The 22,494-nt window shown below is 48.0% G+C and overlaps 3 protein-coding genes and 1 non-coding gene across 5 annotated transcripts in view; 2 read left to right on the top strand and 2 right to left on the bottom strand.

The window, feature by feature from the left end:
* The first annotated feature begins 932 nt into the window (after positions 1–932).
* Positions 933–3,189, top strand: Sephs2 (selenophosphate synthetase 2). Its single transcript, XM_031388386.1, has one exon. It carries the CDS (start codon positions 1,154–1,156, stop codon positions 2,507–2,509), a length of 1,356 nt encoding a protein of 451 aa, XP_031244246.1. The 5' UTR covers positions 933–1,153; the 3' UTR covers positions 2,510–3,189.
* Positions 3,190–12,304: 9,115 nt separating this feature from the next.
* LOC116104178 lies at positions 12,305–12,411 on the bottom strand. The gene has a single exon (XR_004123717.1). It is a non-coding gene; the product is annotated as a U6 spliceosomal RNA (small nuclear RNA).
* A 2,231-nt stretch (positions 12,412–14,642) lies between these two features.
* Dctpp1 (dCTP pyrophosphatase 1) lies at positions 14,643–17,341 on the top strand. Its single transcript, XM_031384629.1, has 3 exons — positions 14,643–14,823; positions 15,730–15,840; positions 16,966–17,341. Exons 1-3 carry the CDS (start codon positions 14,723–14,725, stop codon positions 17,264–17,266), a joined length of 513 nt encoding a protein of 170 aa, XP_031240489.1. The 5' UTR covers positions 14,643–14,722; the 3' UTR covers positions 17,267–17,341.
* A 2,005-nt stretch (positions 17,342–19,346) lies between these two features.
* Znf771 (zinc finger protein 771) overlaps positions 19,347–22,494 on the bottom strand; it is an 11,373-nt gene continuing 8,225 nt past the window's right edge. For both annotated transcript variants that reach the window (XM_031388384.1, XM_031388385.1), the window contains exon 3: positions 19,347–20,349. In XM_031388384.1, coding sequence (XP_031244244.1) covers positions 19,537–20,349 — 813 coding nt within the window. In that variant the 3' untranslated portion in view covers positions 19,347–19,536. The remainder of the gene's footprint in view (positions 20,350–22,494) is intronic.

Here is a 22,494-nt window from a genome sequence, read left to right as displayed (position 1 = left end):
AGGATGAACATCATTGTCTTCTTACCTCAGTCTTCCAAATGCTGGGATCACACAGTGGAAAAAATCTATTCATTTATTTGGTTTAGAGTTTCAGGCTGTAGTTCAAGCTGGTCTGGAACTCACTATGTAGTCCAGGCTAGTGTGGAATTCACAGTGATCCTATCTCAGTCTCCTAAATGGTGGGACTGTAGGCATGAAACCACTACTCTGGGTTTAGCATTTATAACTTTAATAGACAATGGCAAACCTCCCTGCCTGGGTCTGAATTCTCACATATATTAACTTCAAGAAATAGAGACATCTTAGCATAGAGTAGCCAGGTAAACTATTCTGTTGCACTAATAAATTAACTTGGACTGGAGCCTACAACTCACCACTGACAGTTAATGGCCAAAACAGTACCCAAACTTGTGCAGAATTTTTAAGTCCATGTGAAATTTCACAACATCGATTCTGCAATTTGCTTACATAATGATAGTATTTACTTTGTAATGTCCCTTTTCTTCCCCTAAACCTCCCCTTAAAGTATTTTCGTGGCCTAGATTGGCTTTTTGTCCTGTCAAATGACCCTAGGGCTGTTCTAACCCTTATGGGGTTAGCCCAGCGCCAGAGCTTCCTTCTATAAGCTACTTATTCTTCGGTAAAGTGATTCCAAAACAGCAGACTTCCTCCAGCCAACTCCAAGACCAGGTTTACGGGAGGGAGGGGTCAAGGGGAAACGACACGCAGGGGTAACGTGGCTCCCACCTGTAATACCAGCACTTGGGAAGCTGAGACAGACAGATGGATACGAGTTCGAGTCCATCCTGATCTACATAAAGATCTGCCTTCCAGGCCAGTTACAAGGGATTCACGTGACGATCTCGCGGGAACCGGTTGTGCAAGCAGACGGTTAATTTGTTATACACCTTTTTTTGAGTAAAGGAAGCCCGCCTCTCGGTACGGGAATCGTCATTGGATGGAGCGGCTGTCAATCACGCCGCATATAAATACAGGCCGCGCGGCGCTCGGACAGGCAGCGTGGCTTGAGTCCTCCGGTCGGGCTTGCGTGGTTGATCATCTCCTGGCGTAACCTTTGCCCACTGTGGCAGGTAGACTCATTTGCAGGTACCAGGGCCTTTTGGTCCGCACGGCCTCCTGGGCGGGCGGCGCGATGGCGGAAGCGGCGGCGGGCGCCAGCGGAGAAACCATGGCGGCGCTAGTGGCCGCAGAAGGTTCCATGGGCCCGGCGGGCTGGTCCGCTGGCCGGAGTTTCTCCAACTACCGGCCGTTCGAGCCCCAGACACTGGGCTTCAGCCCGAGCTGGCGGCTGACGAGCTTCTCCGGCATGAAGGGCTGAGGCTGCAAGGTCCCCCAGGAGACCCTGCTCAAACTCCTGGAGGGACTGACGCGGCCCGCGCTGCAGCCCCCGCTTCCCTCGGGTCTGGTCGGGGGCCAGGAAGAGACGGTGCAGGAAGGGGGCCTGTCCACCAGGCCCGGCCCCGGCTCAGCCTTCCCCTCGCTGAGCATTGGGATGGACTCCTGCGTCATCCCCCTGAGGCACGGAGGCCTGTCGCTGGTGCAGACCACCGACTTCTTTTACCCCTTGGTGGAAGATCCCTACATGATGGGGCGCATAGCCTGTGCCAATGTGCTCAGTGACCTCTACGCCATGGGCATTACTGAGTGTGACAACATGTTGATGTTACTCAGTGTGAGCCAGAGCATGAGTGAAAAGGAACGAGAGAAGGTGACACCGCTCATGATCAAAGGCTTTCGTGACGCTGCGGAGGAGGGAGGCACGGCAGTGACCGGTGGACAGACAGTGGTCAACCCGTGGATTATCATCGGTGGGGTTGCCACTGTGGTGTGTCAGCAAAATGAATTCATAATGCCTGATAGTGCTGTGGTAGGAGATGTGCTGGTATTAACCAAACCTTTAGGAACCCAGGTTGCTGCCAATGCCCACCAGTGGCTGGATAATCCTGAGAAATGGAATAAAATCAAGATGGTGGTTTCCAGAGAGGAAGTAGAGTTAGCCTATCAGGAAGCTATGTTCAATATGGCTACTCTCAACAGGACTGCTGCTGGCTTGATGCATACTTTTAATGCTCACGCAGCCACGGATATCACAGGCTTTGGCATATTAGGACACTCTCAGAACCTTGCAAAACAGCAAAAAAATGAAGTGTCCTTTGTCATTCATAATCTGCCCATCATTGCCAAGATGGCTGCAATCAGCAAAGCCAGTGGGCGCTTCGGCCTTCTCCAAGGAACATCAGCTGAAACCTCTGGGGGATTACTGATTTGTTTGCCAAGAGAACAGGCGGCCCGCTTCTGTTCAGAAATCAAATCTTCCAAGTATGGAGAGGGTCACCAAGCTTGGATTGTTGGCATCGTGGAGAAGGGAAACCGGACAGCCCGGATCATTGACAAGCCTCGCGTTATTGAAGTTCTACCTCGGGGAGCCGCCGCTGCCGCCGCTGCTGCTCCTGATAATTCCAACGCAGCCTCTGAGCCTAGTTCTTGAAATGGAATAGCAGTTGTTGGGAACTCGGAGCCATTCTACACGCTCACAGACTGTTGGCCAGGGTTGATTTTAAGACCTTTCCAAAGACTGCCTGCATAGTGCCTCCAGGTACTTTGCCTAGTTCCGTCAAAGGTTTCCTGTATGTACATCCAGGCCCAGAAGGAACACTGCTGCGGATGTGTGTTCATCTTCTGAGAGCATGAGGAGCAAAAACCCTTTTCCCAAAGCAAGATGAGGCTATTCCAGTTTTAGGGATTATTTTTTTGCACTGAGTTGATTTATTTCTGCACAGGGAGTACAGATTACTAAGATAACATATGAAAAAAGTAAACCTGCAACATGAAATTATTTGGACCAATATATTGATAAATCTAAATTGTTAGGAAAACTCTTACTGATTGTCAAATTTGTTATTAATTTTTTTTCTGAGAAACTGCCTCTTTTCCTGCTCTGGACAAGAGTTGAGCAACTTGTCCAGCCAGGAGAGGAAGACCGGAGCCACCTGCCTTGGTCTCTGATAATGATGCCTCTCCCTCTAACTCCCAATAAGGACTGGGAGAGGCTGAACAACCTCAGAGCCCATGTTGGCGGCCACTGAATTACACTGAAAATTCCTGGAGATTTAATTAATAAAGAAAATTTCTTACAGCTAACTAAATAAAAGGGACTTGGTTGGAAAACTCTTGTGGCTAATGTTTGGTTCTGTGGATCGCTTTGTCTTGTTTCAGACAGGTTCTTGGGCACCTTGATTTGCTTCTGCCTCCAGCGTGCTGCCAAGACCGGCTGGAACTCTGACTCTTTTTATCTCTTGACATTACATCTAGAACCAGCAAAATAGAAAGTAGATGTTGTCCTTGCCCCTGAGCCAAGGGATTTGGGTTTGCACTGTCCCCTGAGATGACAAAAGAGGGCTTGGAATGGATATAAACTCTGGGGATTTTAAGGTAAACAGAAAATAGGGGGGGAAAAAGTCTTGAAAGATGGCTTAGCAGAATAGAAGAGGCTGTCTGAAGGTGGGGATGCTAACAAGAAAGAGCTCTGGAAGGATTCAGAGAAGTGAAGGGAAGAGTTGGTGTGAGAAGAGACGCTGGCTAAAAACTTAGAATACACAGAGCAATTATGTCCTTACACTTGCAACACACACATTGAGATAGGTGGCTGCCTTTCACCTCTAGGAGGAAAAGACAAACTCCAGGCACAGCAGGAGACAAGGAATCCTGATTGAGAGTGCCTCTTAGCCATTAAAAAATCAGCCAGGGCTGGAGATGTGGCTCCAGGTTGAGGGCTTGCCTAGCATACCTGACAGTGGGTTCAGTGGGTAGGTTCCTTAGCACCAAATAAGGCTGGGTGGTGCCACTGGCACTTGGGAGGTAGAAGCAAAGGATCGGACACTCAAGATCATCTCTGTTATATTGTTCAAGGCTGGCCTGGGCTTCATCTATGTGAGACACTCAACAACCCCTGCAAAAGAAAACTGACCTAGGATTTGTTGGAGAGTGCCTAGCATGCAAAGGAGCTTTGGGTCAGTACCTAGTATTTTGGACATTGGGAGTACCTTGTACTTTGGACTTGGGGATAGGGTGCTGATAAAGGAGAAAGAAAATAAGTTTTAAAAACACTAGCCAGGGGCTGGAGGCGTAGTTCAGTATCACAATGGTGTAGCTTGGGCAAAGTCCTAGTTTAATCTTTACCGCCAGAAAGAAACCTTGGCCAGGAAGCAGCCATCAGTGGCGTGACACAGATGAAATACTCTCGAGAAAATGACCGTGTCTGGTAACAGATGTCCCTCAAGCACAAGGCTCTTTATCAGGAAAGCCACCATCCTGAAGCCTCCCACTTGAAGTTTGATTCAATACCTTAAGAGTTTAAATGTCACACCCCTACCTCCCCAAACCCCACACTTCTGATAGCATCTTGTGGTGTAGCCCAGGTTTGTCTAGATCATCCGGCTTTGGCCTCGGGAGTGCTGGCTCAGAAGTTTTGATGTTGTCTTCCGTTCTCCACTGACAATGCAACTTTGTTCTTAATGTTTTGCAATGTTGCTTCCCTTGTGCAAACTAGATGCCTGCACCGGGCAAACACCATCACTAGCCACATTCCAGCATTGTTACAGAGAAGGCCTTCCTATGTAGTCCTGTCTGGCCTGTAACTTGCTAGGTAGACCAGGCTGACCTAGAGCTCAGAGATTTTGCCAGCATCTGCCAACATGTGCCATAGGTGCCACCACACCTGGCTCTTTTTTTTTTTCTTCAGTTTTTCCATTATTTTTATGTGTATGATTGTTTTGCCTGCATGTAAGTGTGTATCACACACATCTGCAGTGTGCCCCATACCCAGGCCAGAAGAAGGCTTTGAGTTCCCTGAAACTGAAGTTACAAATGGTTGTGAGCTGCCTGTGCGTGCTAGGGATGGGATGTGGGTCCCCTGCAAGAGCCACCCATGCTCTTAACTACTGAGCCACGGCCCTGGCCACTCTGCTGCTGCTGCTTTTCTTTTTTGTTTTTTCCATTTATTTATTCACTTTACATCCTGGTCACTCCCCACGCCCACCCCTACCCCCTAGTCTATTTTTATCTTTTTTGAGAGGTTCTCACTGTGTCACTCAGGTTGTCCTGGAACTCATGTAGACCAGGCTGACCTTGAAGTTACAGAAATCCACCCACCTCTGCTTTAATCCAAGTGCTAGGATTAAAGGTGCACACCACTATACCCAAGTAGGCCCCTCATTCTTATTCTTTTGTTTGTTTTTTCCACACAGGGCTTCTCTTTGTAATCCCTGGCTGTCCTGGAATGTAATCTGTAGACCAGGCTGACCTGAATCTCAGAGATTCGCTTTCCTCTGCCTCCCAAGTGCTGGGAATAAACTACCACCAGGCTCATTCTTAATTTTAAATACGAGCAATCAAGGATCACCGGACATTTGAGACAAGCTTCCAAGCTGGAAAACCACTCAAGGAAAAGAGACAATTCAGGGGTTGTGTGGGAAAGAAGAGGTACCTACAAAAGGATGGTTAGTAAAAGACAAAGTACTTAGGATCTACAAAGCTAAACATATAATACAGCAAGAGATGATAAAGTTGGGAAAGGCTATCAGAAGACAAAATTACAAAAATAGATGTGTAAATAGATGAGGAAAATAGATGGAAACCAGGAGAACCAGAAGGTCCAGCAGCCCAGGGGAGCTCCATAACAAGGCAGGTGGGAGAAAGAAACTCAGCAGCCTGGTCTACAGGTGAGCTCAGGGACAGCCAGGACTATGAGTAAAAGCCTGTCCTGAAAAACCAAAAAGGAAAAGAAAAGTGGAATGTATCAGAGACTAATGCAAGTGTTCTCAAAATTAGAAAACTGGACATAGTGGCTCAACAGCTAAGAGCACTGGCTGCTCTTCAGAGGACCCACGTACCATTCTCAGCACCCACACGGTGGCTCACAACCAGCCATAGCTCCAGTTCCAGGAGATCTGATACTCTCTTTGGAACCAAAGACACCAGGTATATGTGTCGTGCATATACATACATAAAGGCAAAAATGCAGACATGTAAAAAATTTAAAAATAAAAAAGGGGGTTTCTTGTTTTTGTTTTCTTAAATTGAAAGTAGCTAGACGCTGGGCAGTGGTGGCGCACGCCTTTAATCCCAGCACGTGGGAGGCAGAGGCAGGCGGATTTCTGAGTTCGAGGCCAGCCTGGTCTACAGAGTGAGTTCCAGGACAGCCAGGGCTACACAGAGAAACCCTGTCTCAGAAAAAAAAAAAAAAAAGAAAGAAAGAAAGAAAGAAAGAAAGAAAGTAGCTAGGCTTGGTGGTACATGCCTACAATCCTGGCATTTGAGAGGTGGAGACAGAATTATGAAGGGTTCAAAGTCACCTGTAGGCTTGTATTTCTCATAGCCTTCTTTAGGGGTTTAACCTCCCTTCTAGCCAACACCCAACAGAGGGAGTGGGAAATAAACGTTATTAGGGTACGGGGGAAGTGACCTGTTTAGAAATAGTTCTTTGGGGTAATTCCAATCTTCATTGTTCTCAGTCCTGTCTACTAGCAAACACTAAACATGAACCAGAATCTGCAGTCCAGTCCACTTGGCAGACACCACGCATGAATCAACAAGGGCAGTTCAATCCAGTTGGCCCAAGTGTGTGGAAGCTACAAAAAGCCATAGGAACTTCACAAGAAGTTCTTGGGTGAGTTTCTCTCTATGAAGTCACCACAAGCGAGGCTCAGCAAAACGATGTAAGGCGAACAAATACATGTGTGTAGTCAGCGAAGACCAGCAAGGCAGAGCAAGGCAAACCAATGCTCCAGCCCCCACTGTCTGTGAGGTCATATTCATATTCCTCCTAAACATCACACATCCTTTCACGTGTGTGCCCCCAACACAACATCATTTAACATAACTGACTTTCCAAAGAAGCCAGAAGCTTCCACTTCAGTCACCACATGTATGTTTAGAGTTCCAGGCAAGCCTGGGCTGAATGAGACCCTGTCTTTAAAAACAACAACAATGGGGCTGGAGAGATGGCTCAGTGGTTAAGAGCCCTGACTGCTCTGCCAGAGGTCCTGAGTTCAATTCCCAGCAACCACATGGTGGCTCACAACCATCTGTAATAGGATCTGATGCCCTCTTCTGATGTGTTTCAGGACAGTTACAGTATACTCACATACATAAAATAAATAAGCAATAAAGCAGCAAGTGCTCTTAACTACTGAGCCATCTCTCCATCTCTCCAGCCCCTTAAAAGCTCTTATTGGTCCCTTTTCCAGACTGCATTTGACAGTAGAAAGGAAAGAGGCATGGCTGGAGGCTGCCTCTGCGTGGGTCCTCTACTTAACGTGGGCCAGAGTTAAAGGTTTGGCAGTAAGGCAGCACCCAAGCCTGCCTTGGGGACAGGCTGGACACACATGTGATGTCAACAGGTGACAGAGAGAACAGTGTCACCTGGAAATGGAAAAGAGTGGCCCAGTGAGTACGATCACTGGCTGCTCTCCCAGAGGACCTAAGTTCCCTTCCCAGCACCAATGTGGCCACTCACAGCTGTCTGTAACTCCAGCTCAGGGGATCTGATGCCCTTTTCTGGCCTCTGTGGATGCAGCATTGAAAAGCCAACCTGCGGTTTACTCGGGAATGATGGCCACTTAGCCTTGAAGTGATCTCTTGTAAATATCAGTGATTGTTTTCTGGAATGTATAGGGTTGCTCTTTCTTGGGAATTTCAGAACTTTACCCTAAGCTCAGTCATAAGACATTCCTGGTGAATCTGGGATTCTTATAATGACTGTGTTTGCTTAGGTAATGGTTCCTTAAGACAACTCCTAGATCTGATAAGATATTTTGGTATGCAGGAATTGACTTGCTAAACTGCTGTTTGTGTAACAAGCAGTAAAGAGTGCTTCTGCAAAGCTGCTAGTGTTCATCTGGAGCCAACCCCCCTCCTGCTGAGAAGCCTAAACCCATCCTCCAGCATCTCTCCAGCATCCCATGTAACATCCATGTAACATGTAACCCATGTAGGCACCAGGCATGTGAGTGCTTCACAGACATGCAAACAAAACACTAATTTGTTTTAAAGAAGCCTAAACCCATCCTCTAGCATCTATCTCTCCAGCATCCCATGTAACATCCATGTAACGTGTAACCTATGTAGGCACCAGGCATGTGAGTGCTTCACAGACATGCAAACAAAACACTAATTTGTTTTTTAAACAAACAGGTTGTCTGGGTGGTGGTGTTGCACACCTTTAGTCCCAGCATTCAGGGAGGCAGAGGCAAACAGATCTCTGGGTTCAAGGGCAGCCTGGTGTATAGAGTTCCAGGATGGCTAGGGCTACACACAGAGAAACCCTGTCTTGAAAAACAAAAAACCCAACCAACCAACAAACAAACCCACAAACAAATAGGTGCTGGAGGAAGAAGAGAGAAATGCAGTAAGAGCAGAAAGAAGATGGTGTTTATGGGAGAGCGACAGACAGAACAGAAGGGAAACTCCATGGCAGCTGGAGACAGGCTCACTGCCTCCTTCCCCCTTCATCTTCTGGGTAGCATTACATGCTCCCACATCTCAGCCTGCACCAGTCTTCTAGCCTCTTTGGGCTTCAGTCTTATAGTTGTAACTTAGGTGTAGCCAAGTTGAGCAGGATGGGACACATCTGTAATCCCAGCCCTTGGGAAGCAGAGGTGGGAGGAAACAACCTGTGCTACATAGTATGTTTGAGGCTAACCTGGGCTACATAAGGAGTTTCTGAATTAACAACAACAAAAAAATTGGTCATACACATCTGTGAACAGAGAATTATGGAGGACACACAGTGAGATATGCTCCAACACATGATTATTAGATCCACTGCGTGCCAGCCCTTGAGCAAACTTTGGTTTCCAAGAAACTCTAGTGTAGACATCTAGATACAAAGTTATGGTGGAAGGTGTAGAGTATTGTGAGAATTAGAAAGACAGAAGCCGCTCTTACTCCTGCTTCTCTCCCTTGCCCCTTGTTCCCCCTCTCTCCCCATTCTCTTCCCCTCTCTTTCCATGTGGTCATGGCCAGCCCCTACTTCTCTACTCTCTCCTTCTCTCTGCCTTTCTCTGCCTCTGCTACCCTCTTAACTCCCCTCCCCATGCCCTAAATAAACTCTATTCTATACTAAAAAAAAAAAAGAAAAGAAAGAAAGACAGAAGCCCAAATTCCTTTGTTTCTAAAAATGTATTGTATGTGTGTGTGTGTGTGTGTGTGTGTGTGTGTGTGTTTGCACATGCTCACAGGAGTGCACAGGGACACGTGTGTGGAGGTCAATCCCTCTGGCCCAAAGTCTTTTTTTTTTTTTTTTCAAGAGAGTTTAGCTTTCCAGAGTGACAGGCTTTGAAGTGGGCTTTGGAGGGACAGTCAGGTTAGGTCTGAGCTACTAATAGTGCCACTCACTGGGCCACACATATTCCAACCACCGCACCCACTCTATCCATCACATACATGAAGGCCTCCTTGGAGGCCACCTAGGCCAGATCCCTGCTATCTATAATCTTGGAAAACTGAGGCTAAGATTAGCAAAGATCTTAAGAACACTGACAGTGGATACTCAAGCACTCTGCTCCTGGAGTCCTGACATACTCTACTGCCTATCTCACAGACCAGGCCACATCTCTCTGCTGTCACACAACCTGCCCAGCCATAGCCTCTACCACTTTGCTCTCAAGCAGCCATCATCTCGTCCATTCCAGTTGGGGAAGGTGGCCAGGCTCTTGAGAGCAATAGAGAGATGTAGGCATGGACATGCTTGCCTGACCCAAGCCATACATCCTGTAAAATATTTATTGGCCTGTGCTAGAGAGTCACCCTAGGTTTGAAAAGACACAATCTCTTGGGAGATCAGGTCTCTAAAGAGCTATTGACAAGTGTGAACTGAACGATAAGACCAAATATGTTGAGGCTCTGACTTAAGCAGGCAGGCTGCACAGCCACGGTACGGCTAAGAAGACTGGAGGAAACTGACTGGATGTGAGGGGTGGACGAAAGGGCTTGGGAATAAAGAGACCAGCTAGTGGGGCCATGTGTGTGTCCAGGCACACCCATTCTCTGTTTAGGACTGGCCTGTTCTTCAAAGGATACTGATGTGGATCAAGGACCACAGATGTTTCACAAGATGCTTTACAAGATGAGTCGTTGTGGAAAGGCCCTTGCCACATAAGCCCAGTGACATGAGTTCAATTTCTGGGACTCACAGAGGCAAGAACCAACTCCACAAAGTTGTATCCATCCTGGGGAGGATACAGAGGTGACCCCAGAGACTCCTCCAGAGTACCTGGGTTTGATCCCCAATACCCACATGGCAGCTCACTATTTCTCAAGTCCCAGGTGGATCAAACTCCCTCTTCTGGCCTCGCTGAGGACCAGGAATATATGATAAAATACCTGTATATATTAAATAAATATTTTTTATTTATTTTATAGTTACTAGTATTATTTTAACTATAAAAATAGTTTCTATTTTTCTCTTAAACTATTTTTCCACTAAAAGTGGCTTGACTAAGAAAGGGTCTTATTACCTTCCAGAATCTAAATTCTAAAGCAAGACACTGTGCAACTCTGCAACTTTTTTTTTTTTGTATTTATTGTAGAAAGGGATAGAGAGGGGGAAGAGTAGAGAAGTAGAAGCCGGCCATGGCCACATGGACAGAGGGGGAAGGGGATGGGGAGAGGGGAAGCAAGAGGGCAAGAGGGTAAAAGCAGCTCTGCAATTTATAAAGTCTTGACCATGCTGTCGAGGGTCAGGGCCTACTCATCCTTATAGCACCCAATATAGTGGAAACATTGTGGGCTTTTTATTTAAGACAAAATCTCACAGCTGGGCAGTCACGATGCACACTTTTAATCCCAGCAAGCAAATCTCTGATTTTGAGGCCACCCAGGTTTACAGAGTGAGTTCCAGAACAGTCAGGGATGTCACACAGAAACCTTGTCTTGAAACCAGTCTCCTACCCTCCCCCCACAAAAAAATATACCTCACTATATAGCCCAGGCTGGCCACAGCTCTCTCTTTCTGCAGTTCTGAGATTACATGTGTGCACCACTGTTGTGTGGTATCTGCCAGGGAACGCTGCGCAGACATCGGTTTAAGCCAATAAAAAGTCTTCATTAGCTGGCCAGCAACTACCCTGGGTGTTCAGGATCCCAGCGTAGCCCTGAGCCTTGAAGCTCAGAGTGAGCTTTCAAGAAAACATGTTCTGGGCTGACATACTTCAGTTAACAAAAAATAGTTGGCTAGCAGCAGAACTACAGAAGCCAAAGAGAAAAGTTACAGTTAAGAGACTTCCCCAGAACTATGGACTTATCATCAAATTAGGCCTTTGGTTTCAGTTTTTTCAGGTGGTACTGTCTACTTGAGTTCTTCAGCCTGAGTGATGCTTCCACCAGGCTGGCCTCGAACTCAGAAATCTGCCTGCCTCTGCCTCCCAAGTGCTGGGATTAAAGGCATGCACCACCACCGCCCGGCAGAACTCACTATTTAGACCAGGCTGGCCTCAAATTAAAAAATACTCACCTGCCTCTACCTCTTAAGTGCTGGGACGAAAAGGCAGGGCCCACCACACCCACCAGCAATCTTTTCATAGTGTTTTTCTAGTATTGGTTGTGAGGCAGTGTGGAGGATCGAGGCCTAAGCAGGCCCTCCACCACCATGCTTCGGCACTGCATGCATAGGTACTAACAACACAGCCTTCAAAACCAAACTGCGGGAGTTTGAAGTCCGGCACTACTAACTTACTAATGGTTTAAGTGTCTCAGTTTAACTTCTCAGTTTCCTTCTCTGTAAAGCAGGAATGGCCACACTATTACCTACCTCCTAAAGGTTGCCATGGCTACATATGTGAGCTGCTGAATCTGGCAGCCACGATCCCCCATTCCCCAGGCCCATCTTTACCCAGGAGTTATTCTGTGCCCTTACAACAATTGCATTGACTCAGTAAATTGGTCTCCTTTCTTGTTTTGTGTTGCTGGGACAGGGTCTCAAGTAGCTCAGGCTGCCCTTAAGTTTTCTTAGTATGGCTGAGGCTCACCTTGGACTCTTGATCCTCCTGTCTCAGCCTCCCAGGTGATAAGGATTACAAGCATGCACCACGCTTGCTTCAGATTCCCTGGCCTCGTTTAAACCAGTTCAGAACTGTTTCTGTTGCTTGCACTCTCTGTGAACTGCTGGCAATGCCCATTGGGTAAGCAACCCTCAACACGCCCACGCCTCCAAGAGCCTCTGAACTGCCCTCACTCGTCTCTCGATATCACAAATAAAACTGTGATGGCCTTCATTTTTTTTTTTTTAAATATGGAACGCTTCACGAATTTGCGTGTCATCCTTGCGCAGGGGCCATGCTAATCTTCTCTGTATCGTTCCAATTTTAGTATATGTGCTGCCAAAGCGAGCACGATGGCCTTCATTTTTGTCTCTTTAGATAAACGCACTAGCTTGCCAGAGGCATCTATCTGTACCTTAACAGGAAATCGCTACACCTTTGGGTTTTATTTATGAATTTGGTGCTAGAGTTTGACCCAGGGCTCCCTTGCATGCAAACCTCTACCACTAAGCTATATTCAGTCTCCTCTCCAATTTTAGGATCTAAAAACTGACTCTTTCTTCCATTCTCTTTTTCTTTCTTTTATTTTTAAAGATTTATTTATTTATTTTATGTGTATGAGTACATTGTAGCTGTTACAGATGGACCTGAGCAATCATGTGGCTGCTGGGAATTAAGCTCTAGCCCTGCTTGCTCTGGCCCAATTCACTGTAGCCATCTTCAGACACACCAGAAGAGGGCGTATGATCTCATTAAGGGTGGTTGTGAGCCACCATGTGGTTGCTGGCATCCAAACTCAGGACCTTTGGAAGAGCAGTCAGTGCTCTTACCCGCTGAGCCATCTCGCCAGCCCTCTTTTTCTTTCATTTCTACAAAAATGTAAACCATTTCTAAAGCACAGAACAGAAAGAGTGACTATAACCGAGGTACAATAACAAACAGCTTTCTGTGCAGCTGGCTTACACACACACACAGCTGGCACCATGCCTCATGCCTATAACTTCAGTGCTTGGAAGGCAATGCAGGGGGATTGGCATGTGTTTGACAGTACCCTGGGCTATGTAGTGAGTTCCAGTGTTATAAAGAGATAGCCTGCCTCAAAAACTCAAACCATCCACACCAACAAAAAAACCCTCTTCTTGGGTAACTCCATTCCTGTCATGACTGACCTTATGATTTTTTTCAGATTGGAAAATCTGAAGAGTTAGGGTAGCTCCGTGGACTCGGTACAGAGCTTAGCTAACATGGTCAAGTCTCTGGGTTCAATTCTGGAACCTTTTAAAAATGGGAAAGGAAGCCAGGCAGTGGTGGCACAGGCCTTTAATCCCAGCACTTGGGAGGCAGAGGCAGGTGGATTTCTGAGTTTGAGGCCAGCATGGTCTACAAAGTGAGTTCCAAGACAGAAGGGACTATGCAGAGAAACCCTGTCTTGAAGTCCCCCCCCCAAAAAAAATAGGGGGAAAGGGAATGCAGTTCTGACAGCTCGGCAGTTGAGAACCTTTGTTATCTGTCTGGTGATGGTGGCACAAATCTTTAATCCTAGCACTCAGGAGGCAGAGGCAGGTGGATCTCTGTGAGTTCACGGCCAGCCTGGTCTACAGAGTGAGTTCCAGGATAGCCAAGACTCTACGTGAAACCTTATCACAAACAGGGTTTGGTATTCAGGACCACTGATAACTTTAGCTCCAGGGGATTCGACATCTCTGATCTTTGCCAACAACTGCACTCATGTGCACACCCCCAATGCACATACCTGGACACACGCATACTCACAGTTTCCTTTGTAGATATTAAGGAGGAAGAAAAATCTTACGGGTCTGGAAAGATGGCTCCAAAGATAAGACCACTTGTTGCTCTTGCATAGGAGCAACTGTCTATAACTTCAGTTCCAGGGATCCCATATCTTCTTCTGGCACCAGGCACACAAGTGCTCCAAAGACACACATGCAAACATACAGGGAGAGAGAGAATAAAACACAAAGAAGTCTTTTAAAAGGCTTCAAAAAGCAGCCAATGTAAACAAATTTGGTATCCTATTGTGCATTGTGTAAGGCTGTGATAGTGACCCATATCTACCTACCACAGATTTCAGTGTCATTCCTTCCTCTCCTTGTGGGATTGCTTCCAATCATTGGAATCCACTGAGTAGGTCGCTGAAATGGGCTACAAAGTCTGGGTCCTCCTCCTCTCTGGAAGTCTTTACTTTTTCTCATCAACCTCTTTCAAATTGTGTGAAGGCTGTCCACATGAAATGACCACGCACACACGTTGGGTCCTTCACTTGTAGGGTTTTTGCTCTCAGTGGACCCGCCTCCTCCGCGTCTGCCATTTCTCTTTGGCGCCATCTGGCGCCCATTAAGCAAGCCACATCGCATTAGATTTTCTGCTCCAGTCTCTTTCCCAGATTGAATTTGTACCTTTCCCTTTAAAGAAGTTTCGCCTGGGCGGAAGAACTCGAGGGCACAGACAGAGAAAATACACTTGAATCTTCCCTCAGATTGGTCCAGACGGGGAAGGGGCGGGCCGTAGCAAATATCCATGTATATGATTGGGTGCTCCTCCGGCTCCGCCCCGGGAATGCACTGAGAAACCGTGATTGGTCGGAACGCGGCTCCGAGCGTGGCGCGGGGTTTGCTCTCGCGCGTCCGGTACCGGTGGGCGGAATGTCCACCGCAGGTGACGGTGAACCTGGTAATGTGGGGCAAGAAGACTCTGCTGCTGCCGGCCCGTTCAGATTCAGCCCGGAGCCCACGCTTGAGGACATGTAAGCAGTCCTTGTCCATCCTCGGGTGGAAAATTGACCATTTTGTTGTAATGAGGAGGGTCCCTCCACGTGGCCCACAAGAACAACATGCCCGAGTACATCCGGGACCTCCTGGCTGACCTCTGGAGAGCCTAGCTAGACATTTTGTGCATAGTGCACACCTGAGGCCGGGGAAATTGGGTGACGCCCCCGGGCACGTAAGTACCAACCTTTAATACAACCTTGGAGAGATAACAGAGGTCTGATAGTACCTCTGCACCCCAGGGGTGATGAGTAGTTGGACAGGGGAAGCTGAAGTGTAGAAAGTTTTGTTTGTTTTTTTTTTCTTGCAGAATGTCAAGGAAGGCTCCAGTGGGCAATGTCTCAAAATTGCATCCTGTGATTTAGCTAGACCTAGGTGTGTGGTGATAATGGTGTTAAGGTGGGGTACCAGAAGAAGTAACGGTAGGAAAATGGAATAATAAAGGGTGTTGCAAAATTTGGCTTGAGGTTAAAATCTATACAGGAGCACGTTCCTTTCCAGACGATAATAAGTCTTGTTAGGACTGGAGAGATGGCTACTTTGAGACCAGTAGTTAAGAGCACTAACTGGGGCTATAGAGTTGGCTCAATGGTTAATACCACTTATTGCTCTTCCAGAGGTCCTGAGTTCATTTCCCAGCAACCACATGGTGGCTCACCACCATCTGTAATGGAATCTGACGCCCTCTTCTGGGGTGACTGGGGAGTGTGACCATGTACTCACATACATAAAATAAGTAAATATTTAAAAAGAAAATCTTGTTAAAAGGTAGTAACTTTGACTGTAGGATTCCGAGTCCCGTGTCCCCTTCTAGATGTATGCCGGATACCTGCACCTTGTCCTCTAACCCTGAGACTTGAAGTCTACCCTTTACTTTATTCCAGCCGACGTCTCCATGCAGAGTTTGCTGCCGAGCGGGACTGGGAGCAGTTCCACCAGCCTCGGAACCTGCTCCTAGCCTTGGTGGGAGAAGTGGGCGAACTGGCAGAACTCTTGTGAGTAGATGGGACACTTCCTGGAAGAGGTTTTTCGGGGGTGGGAAGAGAATGTGGTTGGTTTTATTTTCCTTATTGCTGTATTCTGTGCTAGGGATACAGAAATGAGAGTTGAGTCCCAGCCCTGTTGGGTCCTGGGAAGTTTCCAGGGAGAGTGAAATGTAGAGACAGTGAGGCAGACCTAGGTCTAAGGACAGTTGTCAGCAGGGCTGTGGTGGTACATGACTTTAATCCCAGCATGCAGGAGGCAGGCAGGTGGATATGTAACTTTGAGGCCAGCCTGCTCAATAGCATGAGTTTCAGGACAGCCAGGGGCACACAGAAAAATCCTTTCTCAAAGGAAAAAAAGAAGGTGTTGGGGGTGGGGCAGACAGTTGTCACCAGCATCAGTTGTGAGCTAGGTCATCTTGAACCCAAAGATGGGGCCTTGGACCAGGCGCCTCCATTCCTGGACGGAGGAGACTGATAGTACAGTTTTTAAGTGATCTGGAGCTGTGACAAGGGTTAAGGGGACATCAAGTGTTGGTGTGTGATGTAACCCCAGGATTGAGAGGCAGAGGCCGGGGATTAGGTTAGTGTTCATTCTCAGGCCACATGGGGACTCTGAAACCTGAGCTACATAAGAGCCTGTCTTGGGAGTGGAAGGGGAGACTAACACAAGGAGATGAGAAAGTAAGAATTTCTGAGATGGCAACCTCTGAATTAAGACCTAAGTATCACGAACGGGAAATCTATGAGGATGGGGGTATAGCTCACAGTAGAAGGAACAGTGATCACAAACAGAAGAGGTAGTCAGGCTGTGGGTAGAGAGGAGTTAGCAGGAAGGTGGACTTCTGCACCTACTCAGGTCTGGGGTTTGGTTGGAGTGACGGCAGTTAGGGCCAGTGAAAAGTAGAACTGGACCTCGGAGTGTCTCAGCAAGTGTTCTCTTGATTACTCGGTGGCTTAGGTAGAGTCATGGGGCTCTGGCTGTTATCTATTAAAAGTCTCTTTCCCACCTGGCTCTACCCAGGGCCCGGGCAAATAGATTGTCCCTGGGGGGATTTTCTGAGCTGTGGTAGTGTGAAACTATAGACAGGCCCACTAAACTAGCAAGCTTATGTGTCTGTCTTGTTCTCTTTCTAGCCAATGGAAGTCTGATGCAGAGCCTGGTCCTCAGGCATGGCTGCCAAAGGAGAGAGCAGCCCTTCAAGAGGAGCTTAGTGATGTCCTCATCTACCTGGTAGCATTAGCAGCCCGTTGTCATGTGGATTTACCTCAAGCAGTAATCTCCAAAATGGACACCAACCGCCAACGTTACCCAGTCCATCTGTCCCGAGGTTCTGCCTGCAAGTACACAGACTTGCCCCATGGGACCATCTCTGATAACCAGGCTGTGGGAGCTGGAGACCCTGCCTCTGAGCTGAGAAACCAGCCTTCCACATAGAAACAGGGTGCTAGTCTGGTCTTATTAAGTGTGGGCCCAAGTGTTTTCTCTCTCAATAAAGTGACTTAAGGCCAACAATATCTGTACTTTTCTTGAGTAGCTAGACAGAATATCTCAAATCCTGAAGAGAAGCAGGGTTCTGTCCATGTAACTAACAGTTGCGTTTTACCTTTTTAACTTAAAACTTGCAGAAGCAGAGAGCAGGAAGTATATATGGACCACAGTCTTTGATGAGTGCAGAATACAGTTTCCTTTCCTTGGTCCTTTTGTACAAGTAAAGACTGCCCACCTCTCCCTCCTGGCCGATTGCTGTTCTTCCTTTCCAGCTAGACGGTGTTGAATGTTCAGTTTATGTGGTGTGTGAGCACATTATGTCTCCTGAGACACCCGACTTCCTCCCAAAAAGTGAGGTGCTGCAGAGAAGCCAGCAGGAGGGGTGCAGTGATCGTCTGCCTCCTCTAGTGACCTTCATGCCTTCCCAGATAAAAGGATTCATCTGATATTAAAAATGGCTTAGTTTGAAGCTGGAGAGATGGCTCAGTGGTTAAGAGCATTAACCGCTCTTCCAGAGATCCTGAGTTCAAATCCCAGGAGCCACATGGTGGCTCACAACCATCTATAGTGGGATCTGGTGGCCTCTTCTGGCACACAGGTGTAAATGCATACACAAAATATTTTTTTTTAAAAAGGCTTAGTTTTACATTCCACCTCACTGGATAACATTTAATTTTATTCCCTCCTTTGTCCCTGTATTTAATCAAATCTGCAATGCCCTGACTTGTCTCTGGAGCTCCAGCTGCTTTTCCTTTACCTGGACAAATTTTAAAACATGACTTCTGGAGCTGGAGAGATTGCTCAGCAGTTAAGTGCACTTACTGCCTTTTTTTGTCTTTTGTTCATTGAGACAAGGTCTCTACATATTGTTGGCTAACTTGAAACTTGCTGTGTAGACCAGGCTGGCCTTGGACTCAGAGATCCATCTGCCTCTCTCTGTCTCCCAAGTGCCGAGATTAAAGGCGTGCACCACTACACTTAGCACTTAAGGCTCTTGCAGAGGACTAAAGTCTTGTTGCCAGTACCTACATCAGGCAGCTTACAAATGCCTTGACACTAGCTCCAAATCTTACTCTACCTTCCCGGTTTGACTGGCACCTGCATTCAAGTGTGCACAAATCCACACACTTTAAAAACAGAAATAGTACTTCCAGGCTTACGAGACAGCTCGTCAAGCCCGATGACTAATGACCCAGACTATTGCAGAGACCCACAGGTAGAGTGGGAAACCAATTCCTGCAAGGTGCCTTCTGACCTCCGCTCACCGTCCCCCATCCTGTCTCCTAATTTTTAAATCACATTGGGACATGGTGTTGTGTTGCATACCTGTAACACCAATAACCACTGCATTAAGGAGACTGAGAAGGACATAAGTTTGAGGACAGCTTGGGCTACAAACCCAGACTATTTTTTATGTGTATGCTTTGCCAATGTATGTCTGTGTACCATGTCATTAGTCAGGGCTTTAGGTCCCCTAGAACTGGTGTCATGGCCATTAAGTCATGTGAGTGCTTAGGACGGAGCCCAGATCCTCTGCAAGTGTTTTGTTTTTTTAAATCCTGTGATCATCAGTTTCCTTGACAAATGGTAGGTACAGTTTCACTGCTGTACCGTTCACTAGCTGTCTGCAGAAGTGGAGGTAAAATGAGGTTTTGAGCTAGCTATGGTGGTGTAGGTTTGTAACTTCAGGAGTCAGAAAGAGGATCCCCAAACGTTCAAGCCAGGTGTATATAGAGAGTCCTGGATCAGGTTAGGGTTAATTAAATTGGAGGGGGTGCTAATGTACTTACATAAGTACTTAAATCTACTTACATAGCCCCATTTCTCTCCTTTGCCATAGCGACCCTCAAAGACTGCAAACACAATTATCTAGTCAAGAACATTTCCTGTTTATGGCTCTTTTGAGAACTGAGATTGAGGCATAGCCAGCCAGGTGGGTGTGTCTCCCAATCCTAGCCTATCTTATAGCCCCATTTGGTCCCATACCTAATGCTCCCCTTCCCACCCACCTCACTTACAGTCATCGTGAGGTGAGGATAGAATACTTTATTCACTCAGAAGGGCCAAGGAAATGTAATCGGAGACCAGGCATGGTTCTAGGGACCTCAGTAGGGCATTCCCTATCTCCCAATCCCAGAGCACCCCGACCCAGGTGCAGGCATGGAAGGAACAATTCAGGTGCAAGTCCCAAGTGCCCCTCGCTGCCCCGCCGTGGCTCAGCTGCCCTCGCACTCCGGGCAGCGCTCGGTGGGCGTGGCGGCTGTGGCACTGGCGGGTAGCTTGAAGTCTCGGCCGCAGCCCGCGCAGATGTAGAGGCGGCGCCGCATGTGCGCGCGACGGTGGCGGATGAAGTGTGAGCTGAGGCGGAAGCGCCGGCCGCACTCCGTGCACGGGTAGGGCCGCTCGCCCGTATGCGTGCGCGCATGCTCCGCCAGGTTGGAACGGTGGCCGAAGCGCCGGCCGCACACGGCGCAGCGGTGCGGCTTCTCGCCCGTGTGCACGCGCCGGTGCTTGGCCAGCGCCGAGCTCTGAGCGAAGCGCGTGCCGCAGTCGGCGCATGCGTACGGGCGCTCGCCCGTGTGCGTGCGTCGGTGGCGCGCCAGGCACGAACTTCCGCCGAAGGCTCGTCCGCAGTCCGGGCACGCGTAAGGCTTCTCGCCCGTGTGCACGCGCAGATGCTGCGCGTAATTGGAGCTCTGCGCAAAGCGCCGCCCGCAGTGTGCGCATGCGTACGGCTTCTCGCCCGTGTGACGCCGCCGGTGCTGCCGCAGGTTCGAGGCGGCGGAGAAGCGCTTGTCGCATTCCGGGCACTGGTAGGGTCGCTCGCCCGTATGCGTGCGGCCATGCTTGGTCAGCGCCGACTTCTGCGAGAAGCACCGGCCGCATTCCGTGCATGCAAAGGGACGCTCGCCCGTGTGGGTGCGCGCATGTTTGGCTAGTGTGGAGCGGCGCGCAAAGGCGCGGCCGCAGTCTGGGCACGCGTGGGGGCGCGCCGGGTCGGCCGACGGCGCTGGCATCTGGCTGGCAACCTGCAGGGAAAGGGAGGACAGGTCAGCCTTAAAAGGCCCCAGCGGAAACCTCGGTCTCCCGAACACTGCAAACTCTTTGCGCCTCAGTTCCTCCATCTGTGAAACAGGGAACTGTGCTTGCCTCTGTGACTTAATACATCACAATACCATGTGACATTATAGTTACATGTATTCACAAAATTTATTGGGCACGCTCTAGGTTATAGAGTTCGAGACACTGGGGATTTGGCATTAGATAAAAAGTGCCAGGTTTCTGACATTGTAGAGGTGAGACAGGAGGATCAAGAGATCCAGGCCAGCCTGGGTTACATACAGAGACCCTGTTTCAAAACCCGCGTGCTGGTAACGTAACAGTGACAGAGAGCCTGCCTGTGAGGACTGAGCCCTGGAGGAATCCTACCTACAAGTGTAATGGGTTAATTGCTGGAATACTGTAGATATACATAGGGCTGGGAAGACGCTTTTGTTGTTGTTGTAATAGGTTATCAGGAGGAAGGGAACATGAGGGTTTCCTATTTAAGGACCTGGGAAGGAGGACTTTGGCTGTTAGTGTAAATGAGATGGAGAATCACTATGAGGGATTCCTGAGAATTTTGATCAGGAAAGTGATGGTCACACATTTAAAAGGTTCTTTGGGAACCCAAATGAAGGAGAAGAAAGGACAGAACCAGGAGCCTAGTGAGGAGACTACAGCACTCATCTGACAGAAGAGTGGTTGGCCTAAGCCCAGGAAGCAAGTACAAAGTGGAGCCAGTGAGATGTTGGTTTCTCTCTCCACTTCATAGGTTGAGGTGAGAGATGGCAACAAACTGGCTTCAAGGTATGAAGACTCAAAATGACTATGAGTTAGTTTGACCTGCTTGCTTCTGCCTCTCCTCCTCGGATTAGAGGCATGGGACACCGTGCCTGGCCCCAGGTGACTAAGATGTTTAGGTTCAGAAACTGCACAGATGGGGGTTGCCATGTACCGAGGGGAACCAGGTAAGAAGTAGGATTTGGGGCTGGAGAGATGGCTTAGAAGTTAAGAGCGCTGCTCTTCCTGAAGTCCTGAGTTCAATTCTAAGCAACCACAAGGTGGCTCACAACCATCTATAATGACAGCTGGTGCCCTCTTCTGGCATGCAGGCGTACATGGAGGCAGAATGCTGTATTCATGAATGATAAATAAATCTTTTTAAAAAAGAAGAGGAAGAAGAGAAGGAAGAAGAAGGAAAGGGAGAAGATGAAGAAGAGATCTGTCTGCTTAGGGCTGTATGGAGCTCAGGAAAGAGCCAGGGTTAGCAATGAGAGGTTTTCAGCCTATAAATGCCTAGAGATGAAGAGATCTCAAGGGAATTGCGGAAGGAAACTGGAGCAGCCATTTGGCAAGTGTGGGCAGCAGCCAGGACAGGACAGCTTGGCCAGGCGCAGACTCTTGAAGTTTTCAAGCAAGCACCTCCTTGAGCTGCGAAGAAAAGGCAGATGCTGCTCTGACACTGAAGTTCTGAAGCCTGAAATGAGTCAGTCTGGACCTCTAGGGAGACTTGCAAGGGAGGAGTGCTGTGTAGCAAGCAGGTGAGGGGACTATGAAAGGCACAGTACCCTCTTCTAGTACCATGTCTAGATAGCGAAAAGCATGGCACAACTTTCTATCCATGGAGGAAGTTTGTGAATGAGGTGAAGTTTCCTTCCTGATGTGGAGGAGGACTGGGAGAGACAGGTGGGGGTGGGGGCACGGTGGAGTGATCCCCTAGAAAAACTGAGTACTGTGAACCAAGCAGTTAAAAACATTAATTCATTCTGCGCTTGGTGATGCAGACCTGTAATCCTAGCACTTGGGAAGCAGAGGCAGAAGGATCTCTGTGAGTTCAAGGCTAGCCTGGTTTACATAGCAAATTTCAGGACAGTCAAGATTACAAAGACCCTGTTTTTAAAAATAAACACACACACATACAAAACAAATAAAAAAAAAACATTAATTCATGACCAAAGAATCACTTGACACACAGGACAAGACCCATGCTGCCTTGTGTTCAGTCCAACACCCTCTTTTTACAGAGGAGGAAATACCATAAAAAGCTGTGAGTGGGGGCTGGTAAGATGGCTCAGCAGGTAAGAGCACTGACTACTCTTCCAAAGGTCCTGAGTTCAAATCCCAGCAACCAC

This window comes from Mastomys coucha, unplaced genomic scaffold, assembly GCF_008632895.1.
Source record: "Mastomys coucha isolate ucsf_1 unplaced genomic scaffold, UCSF_Mcou_1 pScaffold21, whole genome shotgun sequence".
NCBI lineage: Eukaryota > Metazoa > Chordata > Mammalia > Rodentia > Muridae > Mastomys > Mastomys coucha.
The sequence above is the reverse complement of the archived record's forward strand: the minus strand, read 5'-3'. Positions and strand labels throughout refer to the sequence as shown.